Source organism: Hyposmocoma kahamanoa, unplaced genomic scaffold, assembly GCF_003589595.1.
Source record: "Hyposmocoma kahamanoa isolate Upper Pololo Valley unplaced genomic scaffold, ASM358959v1 76, whole genome shotgun sequence".
In the NCBI taxonomy this organism is placed as follows: Eukaryota; Metazoa; Arthropoda; class Insecta; order Lepidoptera; family Cosmopterigidae; genus Hyposmocoma; species Hyposmocoma kahamanoa.
Window position 1 is genome coordinate 5,803,826 of NW_020653900.1, and position 23,950 is coordinate 5,827,775.

General features: G+C 35.7%; 1 protein-coding gene across 3 annotated transcripts in view; it reads left to right on the forward strand.

Moving 5' to 3' along the window:
- Positions 1-23,950, forward strand: part of LOC113232498 (cGMP-specific 3',5'-cyclic phosphodiesterase-like) — a 190,105-nt gene that overhangs the window by 112,567 nt on the left and 53,588 nt on the right. For all 3 annotated transcript variants that reach the window (XM_026467246.1, XM_026467248.1, XM_026467247.1), the window contains exon 3: positions 23,507-23,620. In XM_026467246.1, the coding sequence (XP_026323031.1) occupies positions 23,507-23,620 (114 nt within the window). The remainder of the gene's footprint in view (positions 1-23,506; positions 23,621-23,950) is intronic.

Below are 23,950 nucleotides of genomic sequence, written 5' to 3' on the forward strand. Positions count from 1 at the left end.
ATTTATTTCTCTCGTGAGTTTGGGTGTAATTTGTGGTTGTCTACGTGTGTGTCCATGGCACCCGCGACTCAGGGTATCCCTAATGCGGGGCTATGTTGAGTGTGTGCGATATTATTATTATTATTATTATAAACATTTTTATTTAAATCGGCCATTCTCACATTCGGTGTTCTCAGCCTAATTACCATTACCATTGCTTTTTCTCGCTTATTATATATATCCAATAACATCGAAATAAGAAAAACATTAAGCTATCAATATGTCTAAATGGCATTGGAATAGACAAAGTACTTTTAGAGTTAAGTACTAAGACACAAATATTTTATGGATACGGTAATTAGAAAGTTCAAACATTTTGAAGATAACATGAAAACAAAAATTACAAAGAACACAGTTCGAAAGTTGTCTATAACCTGATAATATTATCGTATTATTTAGAACAATTAAAAAAATGTCATTATAATTTTACAATAAGTTTCCAGGTAATAATATGTATGCCCCATTAAATATTCTATACATTTTAGCGGTTTGTTTACATTAGGTAATTACCTATAATATATAATAAACCTTTGTAGTATAGTCATTTTTATGTAATTACATCGAGTGTCGCAGCAAAGTATACGACAAGTACTGTATCTCAATACAAATGTAGCAACTTGTATGTGTACCTTCCAACCGCTGTGCGACAGCACATAGCGAGCGCGCTCGCTATGTGCTGTCGCACACACTTGCGTAATCTCGCAGTGCACTGGAGTTGCACAGCTCGGATCATAACACGCGCCATTTGAAATAGAATTGAAGCGTTCGCTCGGTGACTTACAAGTGACTTCAATTACGTGTTTATTTTTTTACAATATCAAATGACGAAACGGATTACAGTGCCACTCATAACTTCAAATCACAAAGATCAGAGGGACACTGCTACTGCGAACATCACCCTGGGACATAAGTTGAAAAGTCCCATGTGCCTGTAATTTCACTAGCACCCCTTACCCTTCAAAACCGGGTCGCAGTAATGCTCACATTACTGCTAGGCGGCAGAATTAGGTAAAGTGGCAGTTCTTCCCTGGACGAACTCTTTCACATGGAGCTCTACTTAAAAATCGATGTGTAAGAACTGCAAAGATTACAAAGATTGTACGAGAATAATGTGATGAATAGGTACCTTATTTTTTCAAAGTATGCTTACAACTTATAAGTACAACAAAATAATAATGTGGCAATCCTAGGTTCCGCGTGACGTGCAGGCATTAACGGGCTGAACAGGCGGGAGTTAGATTACTTGTTTTATTATACTATGGTGACAGCGGCGGCGCAGCCGTTCGTATTTTCTCTGTCTTGCACAAATGTGCTACGATAGAGAGAGAAAATACAAGCAGGCGCGTTGCGCCGTTTCTACTCTAAATATAATTTCAGCCTAAAAGGTATTCTATGTTACTTTTGTATAGCCCGAAACGCATCATGTAAGAAGCATAATGCCATATTCTGCCGGGGAAATTGACAGCGCACTTTCGTGTATCTAAATAAAATTTAGAGATTTCTTTTAGGAAGCTTCTTTTACCGATGGGACGATTTAGGAATCTACTCTAATTGTAACCAACTCCCGAAACGATACTTTTAAACAGCTATTCAAACATGGATTTATAAATCAGTTGGACCTTAGATCTAAAGTAAGAACTAGTGACGATACCTCCTGCATCGTCATTCCACCTTTTTATAATCCCCTTTTCTGGTTCCTGGCCACTTATTTCTAAAATATTGAGTCGTTCTCGAATTCCCTTTTCCATTACTATTTTCACGTTTGTTTTATTTGTGAAAATTCTTGAAACGAGAAGACGTACCCATAAATCACAAATCGCATTAATTTCCGTATTGTAAAACTTCTCATAGGTTACTATTTAATAATATTTAATAAAATTGTATAGTTATATCGGCCCTTTGGGCTGTCTTTACCTCTTTTATCATCTCTTATAATTTTTTTTATTATTCTATATTATTACATTTTTTTATAATAATAATAACGCACACACTCTACATAGTCCCGCACTAGGGAAACCCTGTGTCGCGGGTGCCATGGACACACACATAGACAATCACAAATAATATGCGTGCTATCTCATCTATCTATTGTTGAACTGGCAGTTAGAAAACTAATAACCTTCCAATCGATATAATAAGGTTAGCGACTTTGGCACACTACACGCATGAAAACAGTCAGTGTTACTTTTAAACCTTAAATTAGAAAGCTATTTAATTACCATAAGGTACAATTTTCAACCAAAAATTTGGAGCTGTGACCCTAAAGTGAACAATACTATAGTATACAGGGTGTAATCGTTAAGAGTGCCCAGGCAATTATTCCGTAAAGATAAGAGATATCAAAAACCTTTAGACTGATTTGCAAAGGGCAATACATAATAATTAAAATGCCATGAATAACTTTTTTTAATAAAGCTAGAAATATCCGAAATTTTAACGTTAAACGCTTCCACACATATGACATTGGTAGAAAGCTTTCAGTTTTGAAGTACTTCTTTGAATACAAAATTTTGTACTTACTTAAAAATAAAACAATTTTGTTTTTATTCAATTAAAAGATAAGTAATAATACTTTGTTTATAGCAGTTTCGTTATCTATAAACTTTTGTTACCTCAAAAAAAAGTAAGTCAACTAAAGCCTCTCTACGAATATCATACGTGAGGCGCACTATAAGTTTCCGGAATGAATAAGAAAAAATACTATAAACGTCTGAAATGAATTTATTGTTTTTAAAAATGTTCTCAGTTAGCGTTAATGCACTTTTTCATACGAATGAACCAATTTTGAAAATATTTATGCCACTCCTCCGTGAGAATCTCTGAAACATATTTTTCATACTCTTCGACAGCCTCTTCAGGTGATGAAAATCGTTGACCGCGTAACTGGTTCTTAATTTTTGGAAATAAATAAATGTCACAAGGTGCCAGGTCCCGACTGTACGCGGGATGGCTCATAAGGTCAACATTATTCACCTTCAAAAATTCATGTCTGTCTGGCCGTGTGAGAACTGGCATTATCGTGGTGCAAGATGATACGGTGTTTACGGTTATTTTTACGGAGTTTGTCAATAACTTCCTGCAAACAATGGTCGTGTACCAATCACTATTCACGGTACAACGATTCCCCAAAGCAACAGTAGCCACGTGTCCAGTTTTATTAAAAAAAGAAGCAGTCATCTGCTTAGAGGCACTTTGCACGCATGCCACTTTGGTGAGTTTCGGCTCATTTCAAAAGACCCATACGTCCGATTGCTGCTTTGTTTTGGGATCATAAGTATAGATCCATGTTTCATCACCTGTTACTATGTCCCACACAAAATTTGGCGCCCCTTCGTTAAATCTGCTAAGCATGGCATTTGACCAAGTGACGCGATCCGTTTTTTGAGCCTATGTCAAATTGTGTGGGATCCACCGAGAGCACAGCTTTTTCACACCCAAATGTTTGTGTAGTATTGATTGTATTTGACTCATGCTTATGCCTAAAGATGCTCGAATCTCATGGTATGTCACATGCCTGGCTGATTTGATAATACGGCGCACAGCATCGATGTTTTTGTTGTTTACAGCAGTGGACGGGCGACGGCCGAGCGAAGCTCCGCTGAGCTGTTAAATTACACTTAAAGTCGTAGAAAATCATACTACGAAAATTTTGACCAGTTAAATCCACGGTTATGTAGACAACCAATTTCTAAAATGACGACACAATATAAAAACTAGTAACAGTCAGATTAAACAAACTGTGTTCTACAGCCAAAGAGTTCCATTTTCAAATATTGTAATTACTTTTTAAATATTGTTTATGTAAGTGGCCAGTTCCGGAAACTTATAGTGCGCCCTATGTATTAAATGTACGTTTAACTTCAAAATTTTGGAATTTTCGAGTTTTGGATATTAATAACGTACTTTTAAGTTCAATTTAAATACCTCCAATGAACACTTCACCAACTTAATTTTTGGACCAGTTTCGCTTTTATTTTGTTTTTTCTTTTTTTTTTCATAAAATTTGTATTTTTGTTTGTTTTTTTTTCGAATTTTGGTTTTTGTTTCTTTTTTTTCTCAAAATTCGGGGAGCATATTATTAGTATATAAATATGGCTGTTTACAAAAATAACAAAAATTACCAATACATAAAATTGGTGTAGTGTTCACTGAAGGTATCGATTTACGGAAGGGCACATTTAACGATTACCTTATATAATGTTCTGCTTTTATAGCAATGAGTCAATGACTCAGGGTGGCAAAATACAAGCGTGAATGGCATCTATAAGAAAGTGGTGTGTGAGGTAAATGGGTGGTATTTATTTTTCGTAAGCAAATTACTTTCCGTAAAGTAACTTCCTATAAAAACGACATTAAGAACCTTAAGAAATCGATGTTTTTGAACAAAATTGTTAAGAAACATACGCGGCTAGAAATGTGGATTATAAACAGACCATTAAATCAATGAAACTTAATATTTTACTGCAAGGGTCTAATAATGGTAATCACTTTCACTAAAATAATAGCTAACATTCCAAAACCCAGCATTTACACAATCTGTCGGGAAAATGGTTATGTCGGTACGTGATCACGGCTTTATGGCCTGCGTTCCTAAGTATGCAATCTGTAATCATATCAGATTTTTTATTTCTTTAGTCTCTAGTTCCTGTTCTTCTGGATATTTATTTGATTTGTAAATTTAGAACTGTTGTAACTTACATAACGTAAGGACAAAAACAAATAAAATTTAATTTAAAGAACGGTCTTGCGATGTTGATCTTGAAACCGGTGATATAAGTTACAATATTTATTTTATTGAATATCATAATTTTTTTACTACAGTGATATTCTTTTATTTTTTGTGAAAGTACGCCACCAGTTTTATTATTTATTTATTTGTTCGTGGAAAACCAACAGCTTAACAACAAATTAAATAACGTCATCAAATACATTACAGCCAATTAGAGCTTTTCGCTTATAATAACATAATGACTAAACAATGAGCACTTAGCAAGTGGTCACAGCAAATAGAATTAATTTGTAACAAATACACTTAACTTAAATCACATATATCCCAATACCTGCGCCACTAAATGATCGCCCATTAAACAAACGCGCCCACAAGTTTACGCTTTAAGGTGTTCGAATTAGAATTGAATAAGTCAATATTAAGTTCACTCCTGCTCAACACATCCTTCAAACTCTTCCGAGCCCTATAAAGAAAACTGTTTATTATAGTATATTTAGTCCTCACCAGAAGAACTGCAACAGGACGGCAGTATCTCATAAAACGCGTAGGTATATTATCTACAATACTACTCAGTAATTCGGTACAGTTGACATCGCCGCTTATGATGCAAACAATACAACAAATACACTAAATCAGCAATATTATTTTAATTATTAATAATTTGACTGTTATGGACTCGATCTGTATCTCAGTTGGTAAGAAAGGTGGAAGTCCAGTTATATTGAAGGAACTTTTCTTTATGTTTATTAGTAGCGGTAGAGCTCCTTGGGAAAGCGTTCGTCCAGGGAAGTACTGCCACCTTAACTATATCTGACGCCAAGCAATAATGTGAGCAGTACTGCAATCCGGTTTTAAAGCGTAAAAGGTGCTGGTGAAATTATAAGCACATGAGGCTTGTCACCTTATGTCTCAGGGTAACGAGCTCTGTGGCAAGGCCCACAATTGGGCTAGCACGTAGGGGCGCAGGTTGCGCAAGAGCTTTAAAGAAGCGCGAGATATTATTATTCCATGAAAACCATGGAATAATAATATCTCGCGCACAGTTACCACACACGGTAATACGGACAGAACATAATAATATAACAATATTGTGGGAACAATAACAGTGCGTGGAAGGAACAGGCTCAGTATAATCCTTGTGGCTGTATGCCACGCGGTACTGATTTTCAGCCTGGCCAATTTAACTACACCACCGCCACGATAAACATCGAATATCAATAATTATATCTGTTGAATTTATTAATTTAATAGATTAATAAAAAAACGATGGTATGACTATGTCCGACCAATTTACGTGTAATGCACGCAATGAACTATAACAATTATTTAAAAAAATAAATGAACCAGACAATATTCTCAATTACACTTACGCTAGCTCGCTGTCTGCTCTGTCATCTATCTATCTATATCTATATCGTATTATTATTTGTGCTATCTAAAGTTCCAAGTAACTGCTACTGCTGTGGATAGGCGTGTCGCTAACCACTAGGCGCATAACTTGTTCTTTTCGTCACTTCGTATCATAAAAAAACTTACCTATCAACAATACCTAATAATAAACTGGCGAAGTTTTAAAAAAAAATTACGGTTATAAGTTTTCCTTGAAATATCTTCTTTAAAAACAAAATCTTTCCTCAGCTACGAAGTCCTAATGTATTGACTTGATAACATATTGTTTCAAGCCCAAGGCCAAGAAAATCTTAATGGTAAAACGTGAAACATTAGGGAAGACGTTGCTTATCACACAATTGCGCAGTAGAAAAACCTTTGTTATCTCAATTTTCTTATAAATTCTTCTATGTTCAGTTTTAAGAGATTTTCTTGTTATTTTCCTTTCTTGTATTTTTACTTCAGGTTTTTTATTTTTAACCTTTCTCCAAGGCGGCAATTTACGAATGTAACGGAGCAGTTCGGGACTACCGAAAAATGGCAATTTGGCTGATTGTACCCAAGGGAGAGTTGACCTCCCCGTTTGTATAAAGTCTATTTATCTGTAACGCTGAATGATTTGGACTGAGAAAAACAGGAAACAAATCTGGCTATGGTTCTGTATTTTAGATCAACACATGACTTTATTTAGTAGCCGTAGCTCCTTGTGAAAGAGTTCGTCCAGGGAAGTAATGCCACTTTACCTATTTCTGCCGCCAAGCAGAAATGTGAGCATTACTGCGTTCCGGTTTTGAAGGGTGAAATTATAGGACATGGGACATTTCATCTGTGTTACGAATTAAAACTCTGAGCGATAATGCACCTGTCATGGACAGGCGTGTCGCTTACTTGTTCATGACTTGTTCTTCCCGGCATAATAAAAAAATATAAGTAATGACAAACAAGTTAAATTTTAACCATTGACGTGTTGAAGTACTAATTTATTCTTAGGACAACATGAATATTCAAATCAAAGGCACAGCCACTAACATTTCAGAGTTCAAAAGTGACTTTAATCTTTACCTAATACCGTTACAAGTATCCTAACATGTAAAACACACAACACCCACACTACAACACTAACACAACAATACAACACTGCCACTACAACACGTGTCCTTATATAGTTTTCGCCAATCGATTTTACGATGATTATGTGAGCGACAGCTAGAGTTATTTTTGTGAACTAGCTCTTGTCTCTGTCAATAACGCCATTCTGTTCTACCCAAAACTTAACTTTCACGTGAATTCCTTTTATTAGGTCAAGTTTGTCCTTGGTCTTCTGCCTTGCTTGCTTCTTTGACAATACATAATCACTTTTGCTTAATTGTTTCGAAAAACTTTCTACCGGTTACATGATTTTTATAAACTCCGTGATTCTTATAAACAGTGGCAATAAAGTGTTTTTCTAGTGGTGATATTGTTCCTTTTACCAATTGAATTTAAGTTACTTCTAACGATTTCGTCCAGGGAAGTACAGCCACCTTGTCTATTTCTGTCCCCAAGCAGTAACGTGAATATTTACTGCGTTCCAGTTATGAAGGATAATAGGTACTGGTCAAATTATAAGTACACGAGACTTGTCAACTTATGTCTCAGGATGACAGGCGCAGTGGCAGCGCCTCAAACAAACAAAAAAATGAGAAATGGTCAAATCAAATCAAATCAAATCAATTTATTTGCAATAAACATGGTGGTCAACATAACAATAGAAAAATTATGTACTACATGTTTAGCCAGACAGATTGTGGCATGCATATATGGGTCGTCACGCAACTTTTAAATCTAAACATTAATATTTAAAATCATTATACCTGCATACACATTATACACTATATCAAAAAATCTCTAACAGTGTAATATACCTTATCCTTCAAAAATTCATGCAATTTAGTTTTAAAAGCCCTAATTGGTAAATTTATTAAATCTCTAGGTAGTTTATTATAAATTTTTATACACATGCCTATGCAGTTACAGCTATATTTTTCCAGACGAGGTAAATCAAAGTAGACTAATTTGTTAGGATTTCTAAAACTTCTAGGATTAATGTCAATATTTTTGGTGAATAAGTGGCAATTTTTTTTAACAAATATACTGGCTTCATAAATATATAAGGCAGGCAGAGGCAATAAATTAAGTTCCTTGAATAAAGGTTTACAAGATTCCAGAGGTGATTTACCAGTCATGGCCCGTAAACATTTTTTTTGTGCTAATAGTACTCAGTAGGTCAAATATCCGTTTTAAACAGTAAAAGATAGAGCACAAAATTCTCTTTTAAAAACAGATAAAATTAATTAACGTGTTCGACTTATCATAACTTAACGATGCTTAGCTGGAATATCATTAAACAATTTCAATATTCTAAAACTGGGTAATGTTTTTTTATGATATCTCAAAAAAGTATTTTGTCACTTAGCTGTGCTTTAGTTAGCGGACGGCAGAGATTTTTGTGATTTAAAGCATTGAGTGGTACTGCAACTGTTATGGAAAGGCGTGTCACTTACCACCAGGTGCGGTGCGCGACTTATTCGTCCTATCACTAGGTCTCATAAAAAAACTTACAAACGTGTTTACAACAATAAGAATTCAGGTTCAACAATAGGGCACCCAACAATTCTTACTTCCAACATTAACAAATGAAAGCAAAATTAGTTCCGATAGCCTTTTCTTGATTCCCCGAGAAATCACCTGGAAAAGCTATACCGATAAAATCGGACAGTACTAATGAGATAGTTGTAAAAATCCACACTTTAATAGCTACAAAATCTCGACCATCGCAGAAAAGTACCCTGCTTATTGGTTTTTTATCGGATACATTTCGGGGAGTATGCGCAGGAACTTTTCAATTTGGTTTCACCCTCACCGTTCCTCCTTCGGTCGACAAGAAGGGAACACTCCATCCTTATGTTGTTGATGTACCACCCATTCGCACTAAGTGCTTTGCTTCCTCCTTTCTGATGCGTACAGCGAAGGAATTTAGTACTCTATCTGTGTTTCCCGAAAAGTATAATTTGCGGCTATTCCAGGCTAGAGTGAATAGAGATTTTTTAAACAAACGCGTACCATCGTCGGTCACATCGTCGCTTAACATCAAGTAAGATTTTGGCCAAGCGTGTTTCTATTATTATAAAAAAAAACATTTTGAATACTAATCTGTTTCTGAATAATAATATGTTTGTATATGTGCTAAACAACCACACGAATTGCCTGGTCTCAAACTAGGGAATTCCCTGTACTATGAGTACCAGAACAGCGGAATTCTGGGGCACTTCCTAGAATACCTGGTCCAGAATCAATTTAGAAATATTCATTTCCCAAATAGTTCCTACCGGGAATCGAACCCGTGACCTCCGCATCCAGCGCCCACAATTTACAACCTTATACGAAATTCAGTAATTTTACCAACACATATTTACCACACCAGAAGGCATATATATCTCTCTCGATAGAATTGAAAAGGAACTAACTTCCTGTACTAACCAGCCCTACTCAAATATTTTACTGTAGATAGTGCAACGAAAGCAGGAAGCTGGACAAAGGTAGCTCCAGAATCATTACCCTCTTTTTGGCGTCACTGAGAATTTATGACGATCTACATTTGGCAAATGGATTTGTAATCTCGGTTAAGCTGCAATCTTCTATAGAGCGACATGATGCCCGACTAAGCGAAAAATGAAGACGCGTTTTCAGAATTTATCACTTTATTCGCTCTCGTGACATCTACAAGCTTCGATCCGGTTTGGAGTAGTCATATTTATGGGTGAAAAGAACAGTTATGCGAAAGTTATGAATTTTTATATTCAGTAAAATATCTTTCATGAAAATAGCGATTGACGAAATTTTTGTGTAATTTGCCTGCCTCGGTGGCCGAACGGTTACCATGCTGGACTGCCATGCAGACCTCTGCGTGGCAGTCCCAGGTTCGATTCCCGGACCAGAAGAAGGATTTGTATGGTCTACATTTATTTCTCTCGTGTGTTTGGATGTAATTTGTGGTTGTCTATGTGTGTGTCCAAGGCACCCGTGACACAGGGTTTCCCTCATGTTTCCCTGCGGGGCTATATTGTGTGTGTTGAGTGTGTATGCTATGCTAATTAAATAAGTTAATAGCCTTAGTATTTCCATTAGGAACCCATATAAAGATCCTCTAACTTCCGACTTTATTCGTAAGTAATCGACTATTAAGCCGATTACTACGTGTACTTTCGGCTGGTGTCTATTTCCGGCTTTTACAATTATTACGAAAGCTCTGTACATCACATGCCCATCATAAAACAAACAACATCCAAGTTAACCAGTAAATAAACAAAATTTGTCTCCTAACTCTGCCCGCTTTCCACTGCGAATGGAGCGGGCTCTGTGCGGAATTCATTTGATTAGAAACGGTAACTTCATAGAAGTGCTTCCAGCGCAAACGAGTGAGCGAGGCGGACTCTTGTCTCGCGCTCTAGTTTTGAATACACTCCGAAAAGGAAGAAAAATGATTTGTGATATTTTAAGACTACGACTTTATTACATTACATTATTCCTCCTAATTTATTCGGAGATGAATAAATTAGAGGATCAATTAGGGTGCAGAAAATGGGATGAAATAAAATTAATTGCCTTTACTTATGTCTTAAAACATTGAAACATTTTTTTTTTCACACAAAACAAAAACTAATGTTTTACTTTTCCGCCGTCTAGCTCACTCCGCTAAGCCCACTCGCTATGGAAGGCAAACAACTCACTCATCTGACCCATCTCATTTCCCGCCTAGCTCACACCGCTTTGTCCGAAGACAATGGAAGGCAAATACCTATTTTCGGTGAAACTCTTTCCTAGAGAAAAGACAAAATGGTGGACTTTTGCAGTGGAAGGTGGGCATTAGTTTACGCTACAAAATGACATCAGCCGAGTTATAATGCATACTTATTCATTTTCGAAATATATTTATTGCATTTCTACATGATTTTCTTAGATCTAGACTACATTAAATTGTCGCTTTGACACGTAGCACTCCGTTGGGGCTTGACAATATAAGAGACATTGAGTGTGCTCTGTCTGCATATAGGTAGTTAATTAATACATTTTATGCTTAAGTCAAATAATAATAATAACACTTAAACCGATACCTTCAAAGAACACTACGCCGTAGTAACCATTTCCTGACGTAACTTTATTTTTTGGTCATTTTCTATTATTTTTGTAAACAGCCAAGTTTATTTACTAATATTATACTGCCTTAATTTTGTGAAAAAAATATAAAGAAACAAAAAACTAAATTCGAAAAATACAAAATAACGAATTTTGTGAAAAAAAATAAAGAAACAAAAAACAAAATAAAAGTGGTCATTCGAGGTATCGATATAATCAAATTCAAATAATCTCATCACAGAGTACTAAAAAAACCGACCTCAAAAGTATGTGGAATTACATCTTTTTGCCAAGTTTTATTGAAATATCCCCTAGTTTGCCACTATACAGGACTTCACACAGGATATAATAAAAATCGGTTCTACTCGTAGTATATTGAGAGAGAAAAACGCCTTGAATTGGAGAATAGCAAAACCAACCATTAAAATAATTGCTCCTTAAGTAAAATTTAGGCGCTATTTATAAAAATGAATGTTCATGCGTGATCAACCACCCTTAGAGGTGGACGATTTTCTTCAAAATTAAATGGGACCACTATGGAGGTACCCTCTTTCCAACAAGAAAAGAATCGTGAAAATCGGTTCACAAATACCGGAGTTATCGCGTAACATACATACAAAAAAAAAACATACAGTCGAATTGAGAATCTCCTCCTTTTTTGAAGTCGGTTAATAAAATAACATTACATATAATGCTTAACTTAAAAATAACGATTATAGCACCTACAATTTATACAACTACTACATGTAAAGAGTAATAGATGTCAATATACAGTACAATATATACAGTATTAATTGTTGAACATTATTTAAATATTTATGTATTCTTGTCAGTAATAATGTCAATTAATTTATTAAAAATAAAAATTTCAGAGAAGGTACTTTTAAAACAGGTTTTCAAATTTGTTTGTTTTTTTCATATTTTAATAGTTGAGTACAGCATTAAATATTTGAATGCCCTAGAGTGGGGACCTTATACTTATGCTACAATAGTGGGATAATTCGTCGTCTTCTTATCGTATCGATGGCGGATCTAGAACTTAGCCACACTAATCACATCACTAAAAGAATGCAGATATTTAGACACGCTAAACACGACGTGAACTGAACCATTGTTTGAATGACACAACAAACAATCCGAGATAGAACCATCCGAAAATTCCTACTTGTCCTTGCACGGACCAAGCCTGAAGGCTATTTAAAAACTTTTAAATCGACCAAGCCTAAAGGTTGGGGCAAAAGTTTATGGCACTTTTTCGAATCTGAGGTGGCAATAGCCGTAGACAAAGGGATTTTCTATATATATTTTTGGATTTTTAGTTCTAGATTTAATCATGTTTAAAACATACTTTAATTACCTTGACGTTTCGGACATATTGCAACGTCCATGGTCTGAAGAGGGGGGTATCAACATCTTCTAGCAGTGCGTCTTTTTCTAACTACCCGCAATTGGTCTTCATTATTTGTTTGTGTACTAGGGTTGTCACTACACCGACACACAACACTCACGACATCCGGCGACTTGTCGAAATCATGGACGTTGCAATACGTCCGAAACGTCGAAGTACTTAAAATATGTTTTATGCATGATTAAGTCCAGAACTAAAAATCAAATAATGTATGAAAATACTGAAAGTTTAAATCAAAGTAAAGCTTTTCTACTCTAGCAACTTATGTCTATTCGCTAAGTTTGCAGAATCCGGAAAATTCTCGAATAATATGCTGCAATCTACTACATCCACCTGCCTTGGCGGAGCTTTTTACCCCTATCGCGCACAAAGAGCTTTTACTTCTGCTCTTTGCAAAAGGTTAACGGCAATATTACATTCAACTAACTAAACTAGAATCTACTATTGAACTGTTGAAAGGTTGAATACCAGCCAGTTTTCATAGTGTCACTATCTTTGATATCCCGGGTTCGATCCCCGGCCGGGTCAATGTAGAAAATAAACTTTTCTATATTGTCTCGGGTCTTACTTACTTTGAATTCAGAGCAAGCGTATGTTATGTTGTCTAATATTTAATTATTATTACTGTGTTCCGGTTTTAAAGGGTAAGGGTGCTGGTGAAATTACAGGTACATGGGACTTGTCAATTTATGTCTCAGGATGACGGGCGTAGTAGCAGTGCCCCTCAAATCTTTGCAATTTAAAGCTCTGAGTGGCACTGCAACTATAATGGACAGGCGTGTAGCTTAACATCAGGCCCACGACTTGTTCGTCCCGTCACTTGATATTATACAAAAATCTATTTTATTTAATGATCGGTGATTAAGATTTCATAATTATCATTGCTTCATTTGCCACCGACGAGTAGACAATCATATCTACAACATTATTGTTATGTCACAAACCTGATAGCAAATTATTGCAGTATTAAATGTGTGGGTTACACGCTTCTTGCAAATATTACATAATAGCTACGCCTCAAAGAGAAGCTATACAAAGCATTCCCAATCTGAATTTCAGTGCGTTCACAAAATTTGGTAGTCCAGATTGAATTCTATTACAGGGTGGAATGCAGAAGGTCTACGTGATTCAAATTATAATAACTGCCATCATCAAGGAGTTTTATTACACGCCGTTTGAAGAGGCTTTCGTTATGGAAAGTTTGAAATTATTAAACTCTAATAGGATTATTATAAAACGTTAGTTAGAACGGGAAGATACAGTTGTAGAATAGAAAAAATTTAGGAGAACATATGAATAGACGGAACATCACATCGGTAATATAAAAGAATCTTTGTTTAAATGATTGATGCTGTTAGGGAAAGCAAAACAGATGTATCAGGAGCATAGCAAGAGTGTGTCCACGGTCTCAGCATCCACACTACTTAATAAAGTCATTAATGAACCCCTTCATTAGAGAGAATTGATAGCTTTAGTAAAAAATCATCTAAATCAAGGAAAAGCAAGTGGACTTATTACACTGAAACTCTAAGGTAAAAACTTAAAAGTAATGCCTGTTACAAGGAATTAAACGTACCTATATTTTCGCATAAATAACGAAAATTTAGTAGTTGTAGAGCTCCTTGTGAAAGAGTTCGTCCAGGGAAGTACTGCCACCTTACTTATTTTTGCCGCCAATCAGTTATGTGACCATTACTGTGTTTCGGTTTTGAAAGGTAAGGGTGCTGGTGAAATTACAGGCACATGTCTCATGAGAAAACAAGGTAACAAGTCTTTGTTACCTTATTTTCTCTGGGTGAAAGGCGCAGTGGCAGTGTCCCTCAGATCTTTGCGGTTTAAAGCTCTGAGTGGCACTGCAACTGTTATGGACAGGCGTGTTGCTTAATACCAGGCCCATGACTTGTTCGTGCCATCACATGATATCATAAAAAAAAGAAAAACAAGGAGTCTTTTTCGTACCGCTTATATCATATTCAAATGAAAATACATAAATAGACACAAAACGTCAAGTAATGTCTTGTAAACATAAATTATATTATATACAATATACAAAAGTAATACGTTATGTCTAATATACTCAAGTCCCTGTAGGTAATGAAGACAGATTGTGTTGTCTCCTTAACTGCTACGGTGCAAAAAATTATAGGTATATAAGGGAATTATATAAGGGAAACCAAATTTAAAATTAAAAACAAAATGTGGAAATCTTATTTTAACAAAAATATATCTTAAGGCGGCTCCCGATAGTCGTCGTCGTGATTTTACTCACCTCGCACAAGTTTGCACCTGCGCACCAAAGGAAGATTCGTATAATTCGTGGTAACGCAGACGCGTCCGATGCGATTAGTGTTGTTAAAAAACCGTTTTTTTGTAGAGTACATTTTTTTTCTAAAAGTATAAAAATGATAATATGACAATTGTATTTTTTTTACATTTCCTCTTTTGTTGTTAATATTATTCTTCCTAGATAAATAATTGCCCAAAATAAATGGGCAACACTCATAGTGTTGGCAATTTGTAGCGAATTCCCCAAATTGCGGGGAATTTCAACTCGATTGGGATTTAGTGGGATTGACGCTATGTGGGGAAAATGCGGGGATTCTAACATTTTACCTTTTTCTTAAATCTATCGACTGCTGTTGCATCGCTACTTTGATGATTACTGATAAAACACTACTTATTTATTTATCTAAGAGCGATATCAATATTTTTTTCCACAACGCACATATCCCTTATATATTTGCATTTACATAGAATTATTAGCAAGCCGCTTATACAAAATTATTCAGTAGGATTTGAATGAAGGAAATGAAGACACAGAAAATTAAATCAAAATGACATTACAAGTGTGGGTAACACCTGTAACACCACAAATGAAGATTAAATTTTTGTAATAATTATCATGGTAATTATATATATATTCTTAAAACAAAAGTTAGTGTCTTATTATATTTCAGTTATTCCATTTTACTGTTTCTGAAAAAAAAAATTTAGAAAAAAAAGTCAGGGCACTATGTCTTTATTCATGTTTTTTTTTTCAAAAATGTAAAAACGCGATGCATGGATCAATGCACTGTGAATCAGTACAGAATGCTAAAAAAACGTCCTCAAAAGTCATTCATTCATCGCCTAGTTTGCCATTCTTAAAGGTGGAACATTTAAATGGGGCTACTTCTGAGGTACCCTCTTTTCTACAAATAAAGGATCATCAAAATCTGTTCACAAACGCCCAGTTATCGCGTATCATTCATACAAAAAAAACATAACGTCGAATTGAGAACTTCCTTTTCTTTAAAATCGGTTAAAAATGGACGGAGTCATTGAGCGGTGATAGTTTGTCATTGTGTGATTGTTAATTATTATTATGAAATGGGTGGGACCGGTGCGTGGCTGTTGGCTGTCCGAGGTAAAATAATACAATGGCAAATTTAAACGAAAAGTAAAATCTATATTACAATGGCGCAGATCTGGATAGCCACGCTGACCATGACGCTAGTAGCCACCATGCTGAACTGCACATGGGACATATTTGCTATCGTTGTGAAACGGTCTAAGGTTCTCATACTGCCTAGGATACGCCAGACGTAAGTACAGGAAACACAATTAATACGTCTTTGAGTGGTTAGATTATACTTTCACAGATATTGGAATTACGATCGATGCGATCGAGTCAAAGTTTTAATGCAAAGATCCTAAGTTTTAAAATTGCCTCGAAGAAACAATCTTTGTTTTTAAGACTTTAGAAGAAAGTTTCTTTTGAAAGAACTTTTAAATCTCGCTTGCTTTAAATGTCTTTACTACGGCGTTGTTCTTACGAGTACCTTCAATGTTCAGAACACAATGCGAACCGTATGACCAATTAAGCTAGAGTGATTGTTTTCCTAACAATTCTGAAAAAAAAAAACCACTCTATCAAAGGGAAGTTTTTTCAAACCAGTAGGTATAGCTTTTAAAACTTGATGTAATATTTGAAACTAGAACACTGGACGCAAAACGAAACATTACCAGCTTTATAATTATACACCAAAATCTAAGGTTCACATAAGAAAGCGATAGCATAAGGTAATAAAAAACACCGTCCTCAAAAGTACGTGGAATTACATATACCAAGTTTTATTGAAATCGGTTACCGGAAAGTGCGCAAACCCGGATTCATCCCCTAGTTCGCCACTATACGGGACTTGACACAGGAGATAATAAAAATCGGTTTTCACTACTCAAAGTATATGGACAGAAAAACGCCTTGAATTGGAGAATAGCAAACTCAACCATTAAAACAATTTCTCCTTATAATAAAATTTAGGCGCTATTTATAAATATGAATCTTCATGCGTAAACAGCCACATTTGAAGGTGGATGTTTTTTTTTCAAAATTAAATGAAACCACTGTGGAGGTACCCTCTTTCCAACAAAAAAAGAATCATGAAAATCGATTCACAAATACCGGAGTTATCGCGTAACGAACAAACAAAAAAAATTCAGTCTAATTGAGAACCTCCTCCTTTTTTGAAACTGCAAAAACATATGGAATAGCATAAGTAGGAGAACATTTATTTACCTCTGAACTGCGATTATTAGACAATCATACCTACATCATAAAAAACGTTTTAAAACTCAGTAAATTATCACCGGTGGCGTATGTGCCGGTAGTTTGTACAGGTGATGGGCAAGCGCCTGGGTTTTAACTCGGCTCTTTGGTAACTTAAATTGAGTTGAAATCTATTAAAGCCCGAGTCGAGGGCAAAAATTATATAAATAATATCTGTAAAAAAATATTTGTTGTAAATAGAGTTTTGTTTAGATTTCATATTATTAAATATTTATTGCTGTCTATTCTAGACTATTGGCTTTGCCTTTCTATTGAATTGATTAGCTTGTAAATCGCATTTTGATAAATAGATACAAAAAATCGTTAGATCGTATGCAATTGAATAATCGATCTTCATAAACATTGAATCGTAATGTGCACCCTTAGTAGTGAGAATTGCAAAGTGAGTGTTGTGTGGAGTTGCCTCTTTTTCGTTTAAAAAAGACTTTTTCACCTTGCTAGCTCGGAAAAGCTTTCTTTGTCATTAGAAACCTGCGCGTAAAAACGTTTTTCCACGCTAGCCTGGAAAAGGTTCAGAATTGGAACTTGATGATGGACTGAGAAGAATGAGCAAGAAACTCTAGGGGTTGCTCTTTGTTAATAACATTTGTACACATTCAACATTTACAATATTTTTTTTATTTGAAACATCAGAGATCGAGACTACCTCCATGTGTTTAACGGATTGCTACCACGGATTTTTGTCATCCAAGTACGCAGAAGTTGTATAATAACCTTTAGCATAAAGTTTTTGTTTCACTATAGTTTTAAACCTCGTGAAAGGCAAATTTTGTATATCAACCGGAATCTTGTTATAGAAGCGCATACATTGCCCCTTAAATGATTTTTTGACTTTGTGAAGACGACCATCAAGAAAAGCTAGTTTATTTTTATTCCTCGTATTATTATTATTTATTTCGTATGTCACTATTTTTCAAAAATAAATTTCTATTCCTTTTAATATAAATTACATTTTCATAAATGTACTGAGAGGCTAGTGTAAAAATGTTAATTTCCTTAAACTTATCTCTTCAAAGATACTTTGGGGCCCAGATTGTAAATTGCCCTAATTTCTGCAGGACAAAGATTCTATTGATATCGGCGGCATTACCCCAAAGTAAAATGCCGTATGTCATTAGACTGTGAATGTAGCTGAAGTAAACCGATCTAGCGGTTTCGACGTCTGAAAGTTTCCTTATTTTTTTTAATCGCGTACACTGCCTAGCCGAGCCGTTTTGATAACGTACTTATATGGGGACCCCATTGCAATTTAGCATCTAATCTGGAATTACAACTGTATCCACAAGATTCAATTTTTCGTTTCTAACTACAATGTTTGTGACCGTCTCTCTAAAATTGTGTAATGTAAATTTCACACAATTTGTTTTTTTCTCATTAAGGAGTAGGTTATTAACAGCAAACCAATCAACTGCTTTAGATATAGCATTGTTCACATCGTCGTAGGAACAGTGCCTTTTAACTTTAAATAATAAGGAAGTATCATCAGCAAACAATACTATCTCATGTTTTATACCCTCCATTAGGCTAGGTAAGTCATTAATATAAACTAAAAATAACAATGGGCCTAGAATTGAACCTTGAGGGACAGTCATGCTAATTGCAGACCCTGATGATCTCGTACCGTTACAATCGACCCTCTGTACCCTATCACGCAAATACGATTAAGAAGGTCGAGATCACGTCCCGCCACACCATAATGGCGAAGTTTTCTGACCAGTGTACCATGGTGCACACAATCAAAAGCCTTGGAAAGGTCACAGACTACATTCCCATGCATCAAATATATGATTAATCAACTCGACACCAGGATCGGTTGTAGAGCGACCCCGAGTGAAACCAAATTGTTTAGGAGACATTAATTTATTACTATAAAAACACACACATCTGATTTAGAATAATTTTTTCAAATATTTTACTGAGAGTTGGTAGTATTGATATAGGTCTGAAATTGGTGGGGTCAGAAATACTACCAGATTTGAAAAGAGGAATAACTTTACTTTGCTTCATGTGGTGCACCTAACTTTTTCTTTTCATGAAAAAAACATAATGACACGTTCAACTACGCGAATTTGACAATGACAATGTTGACATTAAATTGACAACGATAACTAATTTTGTTTATTAAAACTGATATATTGTAGTTCCACTGTCTTTCATCTACCATTTTCCCCGCTATAGTGAGGTGAAAAGTTGTGTGTTTCGCTCGGCAGCAAAGTTGTTATGCATCTCGTACCTTGAAATCCACGATACGCTCAATTCTCACGATTCATTTTTTAATCTTAGGGTCGTATTCTAGAACTCTACTCAATGCTCAAGTCAGGACTTGAGTATTGCAGTGAGCACTGAAAATCATACATAAATAATAAATAAATAAATAAATAAATAACGCACACACTCAACATAGCATCATATCAAGTGCTTGAATCAAGTCTGCTCAAATCGGAATACGACCCTAAGGGTCTTTTGCTTGCTCAAGTTTCAATACAAGCACTCGCGTCAAATAACAACTTTGCAGCATTGCATAAGAAATATTTTGTCTAAAAATATTTTTGACATCGAAATTTGTAATAAGCATGGAATTATTCCAAATTCCGTATTCACCGTTTCTGCCTACGATTTCGGGCAGAAAAGGGATTAAAACCCGGCTTTCGGTAAAAACCAGATTATTAAATCTCCCATCGCCCATCTCTGGTAATAACTGCTCAAATACCGAACCGGAGTACGGACGGTTGTGGTAAACTATAATTAAACTTTCTCCTTGGAGGTGAACTGTGCCTCGGGGTAGGGAGTATTTGAGTTATACAATAAAATAAAATATGCAGTAAAGAATTTTCCTGCTTAAACCGTTTCGACTGAAACTCAGTTCTTCGTAAAATATTTGTTTCTTTAACCGGTAACCTTCCTCGCACTCTTTCCCGTTAAGTAGTTTATCTCGACTGAAATTCTTATACAATCTTTTCAACTCATGGATTTTCTTAAGCTGCAAAATTAAAATCTCATTCTTTAGTTAAGTATGAGATTTTAGCACTAGAGCTCCATGTGAAAGAGTTAGTCCAGGAAAGTGTGCTATCTTACCTATTTCTGCCGCCAAGCAGTAATGTGAACAGATTTTGAAGGATAAGGGTGCTGGTGAAGTTAGAGGCATATGCGACTTGTCAATTTATGTCTCAAGGGCGCAATGGAAGTCCCCCTCTGATCTTTGTGATTTATATATCTGAAAGGCACTGCAATATTATGGACAGGCGTATCATTTACCACCAGACTAAAAAAAGTCTCACTAATTGTTAGAGCGGTTACACACGGTGACTTTTTTTTTATAATACTAAGTGAAAGGACGAAAAGTTGTGTGGCTGGTGGTAAGCGACACCCCTTTCCCTAATAATTGCAGTACCACTCAAAGCTTTTAATAGCGATGCGAACGCAATTTAATAGTGATGCAGTCGCCAATCGTCTACCCTTAGGCCTAGTTCCCACTATGCTTTGCCGGGTCGATAAAACTGCCGGAAAGGCTAGTGGCAGTACAATTTATATGGAACTATTCACATTACGTTGGACCTAGCAAGAATGAAAGAAAGTCATCACAATAAATCATCAAAAGATGCAAGAAAGATGCTGCATTCCAAAATAATTGAAAATCTTTAACTGGTCACTTCTCACCAATAAAAATCTTTCCTGTGATATAAGATGTACCCAATCTTTTCTTTTTACTGTGTTAAGCCTTCTATAATACCACTACAATACCATATTTTCGTCGTCTATCGTGCGCAGTGATCTGAATTCGACTGAGGTGAGGACTTTAGTCTCCGGATTTCTTGCGAGATCCGGCCTAACGTGAACACCTAGTGCGATTGCCGGTTTCTCGGCGAATTCGCCGGCGCCGGTCCGGCGTAGTGGGAACTAGGCCTTATACACACGCGCGATTTTAAGCAGCGATGCAAGCTCCCGACTGCATCGATACAAACGCGCGAATGTTACCAGCCTGCATTTGCCGAATTATGTCGATGTATCTTAAATAAATAGATATTAGGTATATTGTGCGTTGATTCAATATGCTTAATTTTCTTTACTTTTGATTTCCTAATATCTAGGAGGTATATAAAAAAGTATTCGAAGTAAATCTTAAAATTTTTCAACGTTTACTAAAAACTAGGTTTGTTAACAGACACCAGCAAAGTCATAAAACAAAAAGCCATATATCATAGAAGATGCAAAACAATTTGCTCTACAGTTTAATCAAAAAATTCTTTACAAAAGAACGAGTTGCACTTTTCAAAACAAACATCTCGTCGACATCTAGTGTTACCGCCGCCATTATACTGTCATTGTTTGCTCACCATTTTGTAACTTCAAAAGCGGAAAAAGTGGAGTAAGCCGTTTTTTTTTTTTCAGTTTCATTTCCAGCCCATTCCGGATTTTTCTCGGCCTTTTATGACACGAGGCGACTTTGCGTTCAACTTTTGATGCAAAATTTTACGGTTGAATGCGGCTATTGAGTGTAGAGAGCTTATTTTTTACATACTTCGCTGACATATTAATTTTGTAGTCAACCAATAAAAACGTACATTTCAAAATTGATTTTGCATGAAAGTACACAATCACAATTTCGATTAATTGAATTCCAGGAATGTTATTTAGGACCTTCGGGTCACCAATTTAGGTGTTCTTATTCGGTGGTAGTTGAGACCAGAACCAGAATACATTTATTGGCAAATATCGCTATAATTATATTAATCTAAGAGCGCTGAATATATACTCTCTAACTGTTAAATACACAATCAACCAATGAACCCTTTCATTTTCCTATATTATTTGCAAGAGCGAGACAGATGTATTGCTATTTCGCTAATATATAGTTGCGCGACCCGAGGACTTGTCGAGGACATAACGTATGCAGCTACAAACCTATTTGACAATTTAGTATGTGAATTAGATTAAACCTGGCCTCGAACTTGGAAACTCCTTGTACTTATTGAGTACCAGAGAACTAGAATTAGCTCCACGGGTACTGGCCAAAACGTAGGAGCGGCATGAATCTAGAACTGTTCGTTTTCTAATCGATTTCAGACCCTCTTCATCTGGCGCCGACATTGCAAACCGCTGAACCATAGGATAGTCAATCATTGTACACAGTCCTTTGTGTAATAATCACTGCAGTTATCGGTAAATGCATTACAAGCTTTCCCCATATTTTATCGTTCACAATAATGTGGTAATAAATGAATATCAATTTGAAATCGTTTTGCTCCTCAATCACAATGAAAAAAGACAGAATGAGTACACAAAGGAGTATTCAATTTCAACGGCATGGCGCAAATAGATTTTTCACCTCAGTTTTCAATTATTGTTTTTATTACCAGCCCCAATAGTTCTATTGGGGCTGGTAATTCAATTAAATACAATTTTGATATTGTACTTGAGGTTTTTGAATGGAGGAGATAATCATGTGAGCATTTAAGTATTTAAAAATATGTGTAAATTTGATATAAAGTCAACCTTAACCTTCAATTTTACATCTGGTACAATTATGGAAGTCGTCTGGGCAAGTACCACCACCTATCAACTTATACGCAAAACGACATTACTGTGATTCGAGTTCAATTATTGGAAAAGCCAGCGCAATTACAGGTATATAAGACTTATGATTGTACGATTCAAGACCGGTCACGCATTTGCAACAAAGAAGTCATTTCCTTGGTGTCGTAAACGTTTACAGGTAACCACTTTGTAACAGGTGGACTATTTGGCTGTTTACCAGAATTTATTTATAGTTACAGAATAGCCAACTTCATAGTATGGAAATATGTCACTTCGAACGTGTCGTAACAAGCGAATAAAATTTGTATATTTCAAACTGTAATAATAGATTTACATGGTGGTGAAGGATATAATCACGAAGGCATTGATGATTGTCTTTGATGTGCAAATCAACTGTCTACCTAGTTTTAAACTAAAGACTCCCTATCCTGTAGGTATCAGAGATAACCAATTCCAAAGGCAATACCCAATATCCCAAGATCAGAAGCTATGAAAAATTCAATCGATCACGAAGTTAGTCATTCATTACTTTTTTGGGTGGCTTGGGGTATTCAGGGTTGCTATATTCACCGGTGGACGGACGTATTTTGGATGACGCTAACGATGATATTGCTTGTTACAGAGATCTCGATCTCCCAGCGGTTCTGCGCAACGGCAGCTCGACGAAGCAGATCTCTTCATGGATCTTATTAAGGACGTCGCTAATGAACTGGATATCGACGTGCTTTGTCATAAGGTTAATATTTTTAATAAATACTTTAGGTTTTGACTTTCAGGTACACAAATTCTAATAGGTATTCTAAAATGTCCATCGTACCAAAAATGTTTTGTGTCTCATAACGTTAGATCCCACAGTGACCAGTACTCAAAAATTATAAGCGAGAGTCAAGATCAAACTTACGCCATAAAAGCTGGCTCTTGAGCCCTCCGTAATTTAGTAAAAGATATACCGTCACTGTTACTGAAAATAAATAATATGGCTCCTTTTTCTCTAAAGTTACGAAGTCTCGAGTCTCTCATTTAGCATATTAAACTAACGAATGTGAGTTTCATCTTCATAAAATAT